At 42.7% G+C, this 15147-nt stretch overlaps 2 protein-coding genes across 2 annotated transcripts; one reads left to right on the top strand and one right to left on the bottom strand.

Annotated features, from left to right (window-relative positions):
• Positions 1-1228: 1228 nt before the first annotated feature.
• On the bottom strand, positions 1229-4715 carry rps28 (ribosomal protein S28). Its single transcript, XM_079244321.1, has 4 exons — positions 4639-4715; positions 4306-4353; positions 2972-3094; positions 1229-1347 (listed from the first exon to the last, which is right to left on the bottom strand). Exons 1-3 carry the CDS (start codon positions 4675-4677, stop codon positions 2972-2974), a joined length of 210 nt encoding a protein of 69 aa, XP_079100447.1. The 5' UTR covers positions 4678-4715; the 3' UTR covers positions 1229-1347.
• Positions 4716-5958: 1243 nt separating this feature from the next.
• LOC306758189 (potassium voltage-gated channel subfamily V member 2) lies at positions 5959-11737 on the top strand (the record flags this gene model as incomplete). The annotated part of the gene is made up of 4 exons (XM_079243420.1): positions 5959-6503; positions 6598-7231; positions 9368-9493; positions 11420-11737. The coding sequence occupies 4 exons, from the start codon at positions 5959-5961 to the stop codon at positions 11735-11737; spliced, it is 1623 nt and encodes a 540-aa protein (XP_079099546.1).
• Positions 11738-15147: the final 3410 nt, after the last annotated feature.

Below are 15147 nucleotides of genomic sequence, written 5' to 3'. Positions count from 1 at the left end.
TGGAAACCAGAACCGGATCCCAGTCTGGTTTCAAGAAGCAGAACCGGATCCCAGTCTGGATTTGGGAACCAGAACCGGATCCCGGTCTGGATTTGGAAACCAGAACCGGATCCCAGTCTGGTTTCAAGAAGCAGAACCGGATCCCAGTCTGGATTTAGGAACCAGAACTGACGGATGAAGCTTTTCCTTTGTTATAAACTGAAATACTGGAGATCATACTGGGCTGGTTCCCAGACTGAAGAACTGACTGGTTTCTGACTGGTTTTATCCACCGAGGCCGCTGATGAAAAGGAAAAACTGCCTCCAGGATCAGGAGATATGAAGGAAACCAGCTGATGGAAGCTGGAGCGGGTTGCACCACGTGTTGCCATGGCAACGCGGCTCCTCTGTGCTTACTGAATGTGTGAAGTTGTGGATGTTGCTGCTGTAGTTTATTGTCGAGGACCTGTTGGAAGTGAAAGCTCGCTGCTGCCTCCTGCTGGACGCGGCGTGCAGCTGCAGCTTGGACATGAGGTCCAAACCTTCCACAACTTCATCTTTATCACAGCATGATCTGGAAACCACCTGGAAACTCTCCTCTCTGCAGAAGGCATGCAGGTTATCTGTCAGTCCCATATGAAAACTTCTCCCTCCTCAGTGGATCAACATGAAAAGTCCAGATGTGTCGCCGTTCCTGTGATAAACCTGCTGAATCGTTTCGTACCTGCTCTCCTCACTGCAGCACCTCCACCTCAGCTGCATCCCAAACCTCTTCCTGGCTTTATTCCAGCCATAGAGGATCATTATTTTCCTGCTTTTCTCATCACTTGTTGATCTTTGGCTGCTCCTGATTGGACGTTACCGTCAGTTTAAGCTCTCTGATTGGTGGAAAGTCTGACAGGAAGTGTCTTCATCATCATGTCCAGGTGAAAATAGAGGTCTCTTAGCAACATGGTAGTGATGGTGATGAAGATGTGATAAATAATGGTGGATTTACCATCTAGAGTCTCTGAATAAACACTACATGTTGTGTCTGGATTGTAGACCTCCTGGACGGATAGAAACGCTGGAAAACCTCCGTAGACCAGCTGGAGGGTCACATGACCATCACAGAGTTACACACTGCTGGTCCTGGTGGTGGAAGAGGGACGTCGGGTATCTGATGGAGGTCCGCCTTGTATCAGATCGACTCTTACGGGAATAATCTCCATCAACTCGTGTGAGGAGGAATAAAAACAAGCAGTCGAACTCATTTCAAAACAACTTTATTCCACAACATCAGCACACGAGACGTGTTGTCCACTGTGAGCGAGACCCGGACGTCCTCTTCTCCCCGCCGCTGGATCAACAGCTCAGCTTCAGCTGGAACTGTGGAGACAGAACGACGCGTCAGAAACAAGCAGCCTGTCGTCGCCTCCTGCTGCTACGGCGAACCTCGCAGACGTCTCCGGCTCCGGGGGACAAACTGGGTTCGTAAAACTGGCTACAACACCTGGCTGGTTTCAGGACGGAGAAGATGGAATCTAAACGGACTGTTCAGATCCGGTCCTGCAGCTTGCAGCTCCAACACACCGGATCAGACGACGGTCTGGTTCCAGGCCTCTGCACAGCCGTTGGGGGGGGGGGGGGGGGGGGGGGGGGGCGTGTTGGAGGAGAGCTGCATCAACGCTGCAGGACAGCAGATCTCCAGGACCGTTCTGCAGACGGTGACATCATCCCAGGTGGCGGTGAAGGTCTAATCCACCTCCAGGATGAACCTCTGAGCTGCTGCTAGCTCAATAATGAACCAAACAGGCCACCGTATTCCTGTCTGCGTGTGGCGCTGAGGGACAGTCCTGTCAGGTGACGCGGCGCTCACCTCCTCAGGCGGTTATACACACCATGACACACACAGAAATACTCACACTGCTGTGTACGACTCTGTGCAGATTGTCCACGTTAAACTACGTCGCGCATCATCAGGGATAAACCGGCCGACTTTACATGCTTCAACACGAAGCCAAACTGGATCGACTTCATGTCGTGTGTTGGAGCGACCCTCGGCACCGATCTTACATCCGTGTTCCAGCCGTGTAGAGAGGGCCGAAGCTAAGATCCAGATTCTCTCAGACCAGTTTTTATTCCACAAACATCTCAAAACAAACCTAGAGAAGCGTCTGAACCACGACGGAGACGTCCCGCTTTACCAAACGCTTCTAACACTTTTTTAAAAAAAAAAGGTCTTTATTGATCTTTTTGTCTTTTGGGCATTAAAGCAGCAGGATGATGGATACTGGGTTGTTTTTTCCTCATTAAAATCAAGAAAAAAATGACAAAAGTTTTGTACATTTTTTTTTGTCTTATCTACGAAAATCAGCAATATCAAGGAATCGTGAGAATCGCAATTTAAATCGAATCGGGACAAAATCACGCCGTCGCAGCCAGACGGCGCCGCATGCAGACATCAGACCAGGACGGCACGCCGGCGTTTACGCACCGCCGCTGGTGGATTTACTTCCCATCATTTCACATGAACGAACCACAGCGTCCAGTTTAAATGTCCCACAAACAGAATAATGTCATCGTAGCATCGACTTCTCCTTACAGCTGAACATCTGTGACTCTGCTGTTTACCAACATACAGCACGATGCTCCCAGTTTCAGGCTGCTTCTTCCCAGTTCAGCGTATCTGACCAGTTTACTTTGACTTAACAATAAATAACTGGATTGCTGCAAATACTTTTAAATGCCAAATTCAGAACTTTTAAGTCACATCTGAGCTCTTTGAGCAGTAACAGGTTCACATCCAGAGATTCCCACCAAAACGGGGGTAGTAAGACCCTCAGAGCTCCACCATGTTCCTACAGCACCAAGACTTTCTTTGGTTTTGCATTTTCAAGTATTAACTCTGTAAAAAAGTTGCATTTTGAAGACAGAACCACGTTCTGTCCCATCTGCCGTGTTAAGAGGCGATGTTTGCTGACTGAACGGTGTGCAGACCAACTCCTCTCACCTATCGCAGCCTCCTGGCTTCTCTTTCAGACTCCAGGAGCGTCAGCACGTCTCCTTCTCTGACTGGGCCCTTCACGTTCCTGATGATGGAGCGGTTGCTGTCGTCCATGAACTCAACACGGACCTGGAAGCAAGCAGGACACAAAAACCACGGCTTTATTTCACCATATTTCATCCCTTTCATGACCAACGTTCAGACACGTTCACAGCTGCTGCATCAGTCTCAACTCGGAACTGAATCATCTTTTGGTAACTCAGAGGCGCCATATGGGGGATATAAGTTAGGAAGATCTAAAGGCCCCACGACTTGATAAGGGCCCAAAAAGATCTACAAACTATATAAGATTATCATTAAACCTTCATTAAAAAAAAATTTTTTTTTTCATAAGTTGTAATAAAATATAGCACAAATATAAACTGAAACCTTTTATATTAAAATAACCTGGTTAGATGTCTGCACCTATATGGCACTCAATGAAATGCCTTTAAATTAGAAATTTTAACCTAAAATTGTCCTGATATGAACCAAGACCTCCATTCTGTTGCTACATTAACAAAAATATATTTTTATGCTGAATATGAAAGGAAACAAAGTGATCAGAAATAGTTTCTTGCCCCATAAAGGGTTAATCACAAACCTAGATCTGTATTATTCCCATGAAAAGCTTTTTAAAAAAAAAAAAATCAGCTTGAAGCAAAAACAAAAATCTGAAATTTGCGATCAAGTGGTAACTGAGCAGAAAATAACCAGCTCTACAGACAAACATCGACTCTACATTTGAGGAGAATTTCTCTTTATGGAAAGTTGCCTGAAAGGAGTTTAGTAGAAGAATCAGCTGAAACAGCAGTGGAAAACATCCTCTAGAGCAGGGGTGTCAAACTCCAGCCGGTATCCAGCAGGTTTTTGTTGTTTCCATGCTCAAACACACCTGATTCAACCCAAATGGATCCAACCTGTTCAGGTGTTTTGGAGCATGGAGATGAAAACCTGCAGGGTAGGACTGGAGTGTACCACTCCTTAACTAGATATTAGAGGGGATTTATCTGGTTTTACTTCAACACTAGAATCACAGGCACAGTTCTGGAAGCTAAATCTCTTTTTTGAGTTAATATGCAGACAAATCTAAACAACTAAACAGAAAAATTAACGTTGAGGTTTTTATTTATTTTTATTTCACCAGGAGGTGAAGAACCAAGAGTTACAGGTAATTTACATTTAACCACTTCAACAGAACAATTAAAAGCTTGAGGAGATTAAAACTGCCAACATTTCTGTCTCAGTTGAAGTAACATGGAATAAAGAAATGATGGTAAAGATCCTGGATGCTGGCATACCTGTGTACATTGTCCCTGGGAACCAGTTCTTCCCAGCACCTTGGTGACCTGCACAGAAAACCGACATGTTTAACTCAGTCTCTTCTGATGGATCTACCTGTAACTGCGAGGAGGGAAAGATTAAAACCAGACACAACGATCAGGATCTATCCGCCAGACTGGTGGCGTGAACAGGCCTCCATGTTGGAACCGCGAGCCAAACAGATGTTCACTTTCACGCGCAAATACGTTCATTTAACCTAAAAGCTAATTCCCATTTCAAACATTATTTGATAATATAACTGTTCATGCATTTCCAGAAGGTTAATTTGGCAGTCTGATAGGTTTTCTTACTCTGGCAAGCTTGATCGGCTGCACGCGGCTGGCGTCCATGTTGTCAGGCTAGACGGGAAAGGAAGTCACGTGGTGCGCCGACCGCAAATATGGCGGCTGATATCGCGGTATTTCACAAAGTTTGATATATTTTTCAATCTGAACATATTTTAAAATGACAATTAAAACATAATGTTGCTTTAAAGAAGACTTTATTAGCGAAAAAAATTAAAAAACAGTAAAAAAAAAAAAAGTTTTATATTAATTTCCTTTTCCGGTGAATTGAGACGTACCATCTGTGACGCTGTGGGGCGGGGGGGAAAGGGGCTTAAACCACTTCTGACTGTGACTCATAAACTGAATTTACAGTCGTTTTCAATTTAATCTACTCGACCACACTGGCATGTTTACAAAATATAGATGTATGCATACTTTAGTAGCTTATTTTAAACTTTTTAGCAGCTGTTTGTTAATACCTCCCTTTTTTAAAATCCCAATTCTTAGTGGTGAGAATACAAACTTTATTTGGCCCGCCTTTGTTTGAAAACTATTCCGTATTTATCTTATTAATATATATATATATATTTTTTTTTTTACTACAGAAAATTTTAATAAGTAGCTACACACTGGAAACCTCCATGAATTTATCTCATACATGATTATTATCAACTATTTGACTTCAGCAGCAGGGGATGAGGTTGCTATTTTGAATCTGGTTTTCTTTGTTTAATAATCTGTTAAAAGAAAAAAGTTGGTCACGAGAAAATACAATCTGACCGAATTTTAAAAATAACAAAAGGGTTTAGAAATGGTAAAAAAAATGTCCCATGTTACAAAAAAAAAAAATTAAAACTAACAATCATCTTTCCTGACAGCAAACCAACAGTCATCTGGATCTATCTGTAAATCTATGTGCAGTGTTAGTATGAACAGCTGGTGTGAAAGTTATCCATAACCTCATTAGCAGTGTAGTTCTGTCATCACACCACTCTCTCTGCCCGTCTTGCTCTCTAAGAGCTCAAAGCCTTAAATCACAGCACTAATCCTTGTGAACAGTATTTTTAACTTGAGTTGGGACAGAAAGAACAGCAATAGGATTAGAGAATCAGAGAAGGGACTGAATCCCTAACTCATGCAGCTGATCTTCTTGCGCCCTGACTGAAAAGGTCTGTATCACTTTCTTTATTCTTATTCAAACTCAAGGCACAATTCTTTTAGAGGAAAATATTCAGGAAAATGAAAGTCTTGTGGAATATTTTTGCTTTTATAGATTTTTGCTGACGCATTCCAAACTTTGTTACAAAACTTTTCTCCTGACTGGTCTACTGAGGGGCTAGCACAATGACGACCGTTAAGCCCAGGATGAAACAACTGGTGAAACGCCGTTCCAGCCTTTTTGAGAGCATTAAACGGGATATGAGCTTCTCACAGAGTATTGAAGAAGAAATTCCTGAATTCCCCTTTTCACAAGACAGCTCAGTAAAACCTTGGACTTCAATGGATAACCTTGACACTCCTGATAACAAAAAGGAGCAGGTCAAAGTGGCACCAAAGGTCAAAGATGCACTAAACCCGATGAAATCAAACATTGTCAACCTGAATATTGGTGGAAAGGTGTTTCACATCCCCAAACATCTTGCCCTTCGATACCCAAAAACCAGGATTGGAATTCTTGCTCTCTGTGACGATCCAGTTAAGCGCCAGACACTCTGTGACGATTACAACGTCCAGAACAACGAGTTCTTCTTCGACAGGGACCCAATGTTTTTCCACTACATATTTCACTTCTACTGCAGCAGTGTCCTCTGGGTGATGGACAGTCTCTGTCCTGTCAGCTTTGAGGAAGAGATGTCGTTCTGGGGACTCCAACTGAAGGACACTCCAAGGTATGCTCTAGATACTCAGTACTCTATTACCTCTTGATATTTGTGTGCTTTAGACTCTTGAAAATCACGTATTGTATCACTTTCTCCGTCTTAGATGCTGTCGCATTCTGTTTGAGGAGAAACTGGATGATATAAGAGACCAGCTGAAAGTTAACCAGGAGCTGCTAGAAGAGATTAAACCTCACCATGACAATGAAAGTTACAAGACCATGTTTCTTGGAGACTTTCGCAAAGCCCTGTGGGACCTGATGGAGAATCCATACTCCTCTCTGTCGGCCAAAGCCTTTGCAGTGTTTTCCAGTCTCTTCGTCCTCATCTCTATTGTTGCCATGACAATGAACACAGTCAAGGAGCTTAGAGAGTACAAGTTTGCTGGCAAACCCTGCATGGAGTGGGTGGAGGTTGCTTCCATCCTCTTTTTTACTTTGGAATATTTTCTGCGGTTGGTCACCACGTCCAATATCAAACATTTCGTCAAGAGCGCCCTCAACTTTGTTGATTTGGTGGCTGTAATGCCCTACTTCATACAGATCATGTTTGAGACTTTTGTCATAGATTTAGAAGATGCAAGTGCACAGGAAGACCTGAAGGCCATGTCCAGAGTCAGTAAAGTCAGCAAGGTGCTCAAAGTGGTCAAATTGATGCGCATCTTCCGTATTTTGAAACTTGCCCGTCACTCCACCGGTATGAGGGCGTTCGGCTTTACCATCCGCCAGTGCTCTGAGCAGGTATGGAAAGAAACACAATTACACTGACAACAACGTCTGCATAGCTGGAGGATCTGCTTCCTTCCTGGTTCATCTGCTTCATCTGTTTCATTCATGAAGCATCAACAAAATGGGAATTGTTGCATCACCGTGAACTTAGATCCAACAGTACAGATCTAATGGAGGTTCAGCATTACTATATACTGGCATAATCTGATGCTTTTAATCAGCTTAAAAAATTGACTGATATGTTACTGCCAAATTTATTACTTTTCTCAAACCATATTTTGATTAATGTAGTCAGTTAGTAAAAACCTAGTTTTAATGAGTACAAGTACAGTTGTTCAGAATTTGGCCAACTGAAACAAAAAGTTTTCTAAGACAAAATTTTGTTAATTTTTTTTTATAGTAAACCACTCAACTCAGAGTGACAAACTACTGTTTCCTCCTCCTGAGAGGTTGCTTTGGCTTTAGGTGGCCACCAGATGTTGCTGCGATTAGTTTAGATCCAATCATCTGCAGGCTTGGAGTCTTTCACAACTAATAAGCCCCATTTCCACCAACAGGTCTCAGTCAGTATGGCACAGGTTGGTTCTAGATGGGCTGGTAAAGGATGGATTGGTACGGGAACGGTTGGTATGAGACTGGTTGGTATGGGAACTGTTGGTACAGGTCAGGACAAGATAGTATGGAACAGTTTGTACAAGATGGGTTGGTATGGGACAGACTGGTATAGACGGGGTTAGTTTTGTAAGGTTACAGGTTGGCGTGGGACAGGTTGGCCAAAAACTTTATTTATGGTCCAACCGGTCCTACTCTTTAGGGACACATTTTTGAGGTCCTGATCTCACCGACATAAAGGGGGGTAAAAGGAGATGGCAGGTACACTGCAGGTATCCCTCAAACACTGGTGCTCATGGAAGGGATTGCTTAAGCATGAGAGGAGTACTCTAATCCAAGGGATGGAAAAAAAAAATCCAGGTCCAGGCACTCAAAGTGGTCAGAATTAAAAGGCCTTTATTTTTAATATGGTACATATGGTATATGTATATTATACACCCTGAGGAAGGCTTAAGCCAATACATGTTAGTGTATTTTTATGATTCTTGCCCATTTTTTAATGAAGGCCTTTTAATTCTGACCACTTTGAGTGCCTGGACCTGGATTTTTTTTTTCCATTCCTTGGATTGGAGTCCTCCCCTCATGCAGAAAGGGGCGGGACTTGACCCACTGCTATCCTCTGATTGGTAGAAAACCATCATGACTTCCTGTGTGACTCGGCAATCAAAATAAATCCGGAACATTTACATGTTTACACACAAATGTAGGGAAGAAGACAGAAGACGACCTGCCGGACGTCCATCCTCCTCCTCTGGTTCTGGGTCGTGTTTTTTTTTCCTGAGAAATCACAGATGGCGTCATGCCACTATGACATCAGGCTGTTACATAGCTGACTCATCTATCGCTATCCGGCTGATTCCCTGCCTGTCAGGTAAGGATGTGGTTGCCATGGAAATGAAACACAGACCAGAGTTTATCGTACTAAACCGTCCCCTCCTGAGGTGGAACGTCAGGACTTTATGAGGCTCCACCAGCACATCATCTCCACTAACCATTACTGCAAGCTGAGGACGCACTGCAGCACGAAATAACCTCTTTTGTTCTTCCCTTCTATACACAACTCTGTCAGTGACGCGGTCAGACATCACTGCTTCTTCTTCGTCTTGTTTACTGGCACCTATACTGTATGTTATCACCCCCGGCTGGTGTGGAGGGCAGTAGAGGACAGCAACCTGCTCCAGGCGAGCCGTGGGACCTCACGTGGCCACGTAACATGAACGCCATGAGCTTGAAGTCAAGATTTACTTTTAGACAAACTGTTTCTATCAGTTTATTCCAGCTGATGGGGTTTTTATAGCGATGATTCTTCTTCTTCTGTGAAATCCTGTCAGATGAACGTAAAACTACGCTCCAACTCGTCAAGCAGTTTGCTGAACAGATTACTGATTAACACGTTTCATCATTTACCCAGAACCATCTCGGATGTTTTGTAATGAAGCTTAAAACATTCATGAAGCCAACAGATGGTCAGAAAAGCAGAGAAAAAGATCCGATTTCTCAGAAAACATGACCGTATTCTCTGCTGTAACACTGCAGGTGTGCTGCTTGTTTTTGTTCATCGCCATGGGGATCTTCACCTTCTCCGCCCTGATGCACTCTGTGGAGGTGGATCAGCCCGGGACCCCCTTCAGCAGCATCCCAGATGCCTGGTGGTGGGCTGCGGTGAGTACGGCTCTGGTGTAACAGGATGTCTCGACATACTTTTTACTCTTTTTTTAGCATAACTAAGTGGTTATTATTCCCAAACATGTGATTTTATACGACCTCGTTACATGTCTGACATTCCTATCATATGATCAGCACTGCAGTGTTTGCCGATCAGGGATTAAGGACGTGTGTCGCCTGTTTTCTCACGCTGAGACAAAAGCGCTAAAGTCCAAACCAGTCATGCCCAGCTCTCCTTTTCTTCTTCTTCTTCTTCTTCTCCTTCTTCTTCTGTGGGAAGTGGGAGGCTGTGAACTCATGACAACAACTGGAATCAACCTTCATGTGTAGTTCTGTTTAGACTTGACCTGATTCATCCCTGTGGGATGACTCCATCAGGGAATTAAACATTTCCAGCAACAAAAAGAAAAGTAACATGCAGATAAAAAAGTAAACAAGTAAAAATAATAATAAGTGATAGTAAGCAAATTAAAGAAACAATAATAAAATGCACAAATAAACAACTGACGTACTAGTCCCCCTTCTCTTCTGCATCTATACTCTGTGTTCTTTATGTCCCCGATATCAGTGTTTTTCAACCTTTTTTGAGCCAAGGCCACTTTTTCTCACTGAAAAATCCCAAGGCACACCACAAACCAAAATATATATGTTTTTTTAAGTCCATATTATTAATATAAAGTCCATCTTGTCAAAGCCTCTTGAATAGAAATCAGATAAACACAAGAAGATGGAATTTTATTATCTTTCACTGGGGCCTGTTTGGATGAACACAGAATTGCTTTTTAGTCCAATTAGGTGAAATTGGGTCATTTTTCAGGGCACACCTGATAATCTCTCACGGCACACTAGTGTACCATGGCACAGTGGTTGAAAAACACTGGTCTATATTCTTTATGTCCTCTATAAACCAGCCTTTTCCATGTTAGTTTTACAGGCGGTGGCAGCGTGGACTGTCAGATTTCTGTACGCACTTCCAAAACTCAAATAAAATAATTTAGAATTAGAATTAGAATTTAGAAAATTACAAATAATTTATTTTTCTTTAAACAAAAAATTTAAATTCAGATGGATCATTATATATTTGTTTCAGTTAACAAAAACCAACAAAACACCTGAAAGTGACGTGGAAAAGGCTGGTACAGTAAGTCATACATGACATAAATTACCTGTCTTCCCTCACCATTCTCACACTCATCAAAAAACTAATAACAAACTTTAAATAAAAATCTATCTGTGTAATATACTAAAATATAATACAAAAAAATAATTTAACTCGTATAACAACCATTTCTCATAAAAGAAAACAAAACCACATAAATGGCCTCTACACTCTCTGTCCTCTATGTCCTTCATGTCCTCATCTCCACAAGTCAGGAGCTGCAGGGTGTGATGGCGTGATGGAGCCAGGAGCTTATAATCCTGTTGGTTCTACACTTCGGAAGCAGCAGCCTGTCACTGAACAGGCTCCTCTGGTTGCTGACCACAGTGTGCAAAGGGGTCTGGCATTCAATGAAAATACAAAGTAGTGAATAAGAAACTCTGAAGGCAAACATGGCTGAGAAAATACAGGAAGGATTTCCCGACCTGGCTCGGTTTATTTGCCTCCTCCCGCTAAGCAGCCGAGAAAGAGAAAATCGTTGGTGGAAAAAGGTGCGAATAAAAAAGCCTCGGATCACGCAAGGAGCAGAACGAGAGGGGGAGGGGCCAAGACTGGGGGAGGGGCCAATGCGGGGAGGGACAATAGAGGGGGAGGAGCCAAGACAGTGCACTACTTTCACATCTAGCTAGCTCCTCGACATTACCTACTCCAGCTTTTATGACTGAACTCTAATTAAGCTGTGCAGAAAAAGGAACATTTGTAAATGTTGTTCTCAGCTTTTAAACAACTTGGCGTGAGCTGCTTCCTTCTCTTTGTCCCTGCAGGTGAGCATCTCCACTGTGGGATACGGAGACGTGGTCCCCATCTCCTACCTCGGTCGCTGCGTCGCATTTGGCTGCATCTCTTTCGGGATAATCCTGAACGGCATGCCCATTTCAATTCTGTTCAACAAGTTCTCTGACTACTACGCCAAGCTGAAAGAGCAGGAGTACACATGCTCAAACACCGTGCGCACCTTCCAGCTCAGGAAACGTCTCAGGCGCAAGTTTGACAAATGCTTTGAGCCTCAGCCGGAAGACTCCGACGATGAGATACATTATCGACCTGGAGGAAGACAAACGAACCATGAAGCAGAAGACTGAGCGGAGCTGAGTGGCTGGAACCTCGCTAACACCAAATAGCCTTATCACGCATGGATCTGGAAAGTGGAAGACCCAGTCTGCCTCCCAGTCTCAGCCTGGTCTGGAAGGGAAGGCAGCGGAGAGAAGCATCAGCTCTGCAGGCCAAGCTGCTTGCGTGCCAGGGTGATGATTCCCTCCTCACAGGAAACCTGAGGAAACCTGAGCACCTCCTGTAGGAATTACTGGGAATGACCAGTTTATTCTACACATTAAACACAAAAAACATGGAAACGGACTGGTTGGTGTGGGAATTACTGGGAATGACCAGTTTATTCTACACATTAAACATGAAAAACATGGAAACGGACTGATTGGTGTGGGAATTACTGGGAATGACCAGTTTATTCTTCACGTTAAACATGAAAAACATGGAAACGGACTGGTTGGTGTGGGAATTACTGGGAATGACCAGTTTATTCTTCACGTTAAACATGAAAAACATGGAAACGGACTGATTGGTGTGGGAATTACTGGGAATGACCAGTTTATTCTTCACGTTAAACATGAAAAACATGGAAACGGACTGGTTGGTGTGGGAATTACTGGGAATGACCAGTTTATTCTTCACGTTAAACATGAAAAACATGGAAACGGACTGGTTGGTGTGGGAATTAATGGGAATGACCAGTTTATTCTACATGTTAAACACATAAAACATGGAAACGAACTGGTTGGTGTGGGAATTACTGGGAATGACCAGTTTATTCTACACGTTAAACATGTAAAACATTGAAACGGACTGGTAGTGCTGGTTTAGTCATTGTCTTCACAGTCCAGTCATTTCCAAAGCTTGTCTACATCACATGCATCATACTTTCTTTTTGGGCCTGAATTGTCGTCATGGGAACGAATGAAACCAAAGGGGTGGATGAACTGCAATCAGGAGCTCTACAGTTTAATTTCGTTTCCTGGGATTACTGGGATTTGCTCCTGCACTTCCTGTCTGGGTAAAAGTCACTCATGCTCTGAGCTATTTCAGTAGCAGAAAATCAGATCAGCTGCAGTCAATCAGGTCCTTTTTAAGGACTTACCGGCTGCTTAAGCAGACGATGCTTTTCCTTTGATGTGGAGTAGATCTGCTGGATGGAAGGATTGGGAGGGGTGCTGCGGTCATGCATGCAGCAGCAAACTCAACGCCTTTCAGACCATTAGTAACATATGTGTTCACAGGGCACATTCGTAGCTTAACCTGTCACTTGCCTCTGACGATTAAAGGAGGAAAATGCCCCCCCCCATCAAACCCAAAAACGCCATGCTGGCCACACGCCCTGGTTTGATAGTTTCCCTTTCTGTTTAACACGGCTCTGTTTGCTGCTGCCTTGCTTTTGCTAAAGGCCACATTAAGGCAAATAAAATGGTTTTTAAATGGGACGACGGACGCCTGCAGCAACTGGACTGATCTTTGTCCTTCTGGTGAAGAGAAACAGGTTGCAAGATGCGTCCACTTCATCCAGCATCTTCTGCAGTACGCCCATCAGAGACTTTAAATGATATGGAACGCTTCCCAGTTTAGAAACAAGCTTTCCTCACTGAGGCAATGAAATGTTCCTTTTTGGTGTAAATACTGTAAAATATGTAAAACTTGTACAACCTGACAACAAGATTAAACAACTAAATATGTGTTTGAGAAAGTACACATGACTTTTATTTTTTCAGTTTGCAAATGATACAAGTATGGTGGCTGAGAAGGCCAAAACACATTTACATCTACAAAACAGATTAGAAGCACATTTTATGTTTAACAAGAACAATGTGAAATGGCTTGATTGGCTTTCAGCTGGAACATGGCTCCCGGTATCCAGACAAGGCGAACGACACATGACCAGGTAAACCCCACCTGGAGCCACAGCTCCTCTGGTTCCAACATGACGTCTCAGGAGGACACTTTAGGAAATAAACGTATAAAACATTAAGCAAGTGCCGAGAAACATCAGAGTCAAAATATTAATACAAATCCAGAAAGGAATGAATAAAAAATGTCTCCGAAAGGAAACTTAATGTCAGAAACAGCAGAAGTAATGCAGTGATGACCTCATTTTGTAGTTCAAACAAATGATTTGTAGTTCAGTTCCACAGGAAGTCGGTGTATCATGAAGCTTTTAAAACCTGAAAAGATTTTTGCAGCCAGTTTAAACTTTTTTGTTCTGCATACAGATGTTTTCAGTAGCTGTCTTATAGAACAGCCGCGGATGTCCTGCTTGCAGCTGAACTACAAATCATTTGTCTTGAAGTGGAAATGAAACAGTCAAGCAAACTAACATTATTTACTAGACTCAGTCATCATCTCATCTATAATATTCCAAACATGAAAAATATTAACATATACAAGAAAACCGTAGTTTAGTTTTATCTTTTGTAGCAAGAGCGCCGCCATCTTGCAGTACCGTAAACGGTGACGTCACGGGTTTGGTTGGTTTGGCGGTCCTGATGAGAGTCCCGTTGTGCGCATCAAATTAAGAGAGACAACATAGTAAACAACGGAGACTTGTGAACCAAAAGAGAAGAGGAGGCAGAAGGGGGGGCACTACTGCATTGCTCCTGGGTGTAAAAATGAGATTTACGGAGTTCGGGCTGAGGGCAAAACAGTTCATTTTCACAAACTTCCGCTAAAAAGAAGAACTGTGCTTCTGCGCTGGTTGGCAGCACTAAAGAGGAAGAACCCTCCGATTGGCCTCGAGTCTCGTTTGTTTTTGTTCAACAAGCTAATATAAATTTAACTTAAAGGGTTTTTTTTTATCTTAAAACTTTATTGTAATTACAAAAGTACAGTTTTTATACACTAAAAATGTTTTGACAGCAGGAAACAACTTCACACATTAGACGAGCTGTTATTGTTAGCTAACGCTAATGTTTAGCTAGTAATTAGCTAGCAGCGTTAGCCGGGACCAAAATAAATCTAGACTTTTTATTAGCCAATTGCAAATGGAAATATTGTTTGCATCTTTTCCATCACATTACTGTTTCACTGCAGCATTTATTTTATTTGAGGTTAAACCAGCAGTGATTACTAACATTAGCTAGCTTTTCTAACAGTTTTTTCTTTTCCTCCCTCCTCATCACTGCTCAACTCACCCGGCGTATCGGCTCGAATGCGTAGGCAATGGGAATATTATATTCACTCAGTCTTTCAGTTTCGCCCTCCATTGTACCACTCTTATTAATCGTGTTACTGCTTTATGTAGAATAGATTAATTCAGCTCGCAGCCAAAGAACCAACCAACCCCATGATATCACCATTTACGGTACTGCAAGATGGCGGCGCTCTTACGACAAAAGATAAAAATAAACTACGGTTTTCTTGTATATGTTAATATTTTTCATGTTTGAAATATTATTATCGATGAGATTATGACTGGGTCTAGTAAATAATG

This window comes from Telmatherina bonti, assembly GCF_933228915.1.
Source record: "Telmatherina bonti genome assembly, chromosome: 7".
Classification (NCBI taxonomy): domain Eukaryota; kingdom Metazoa; phylum Chordata; class Actinopteri; order Atheriniformes; family Telmatherinidae; genus Telmatherina; species Telmatherina bonti.
The sequence above is the reverse complement of the archived record's forward strand: the minus strand, read 5'-3'. Positions and strand labels throughout refer to the sequence as shown.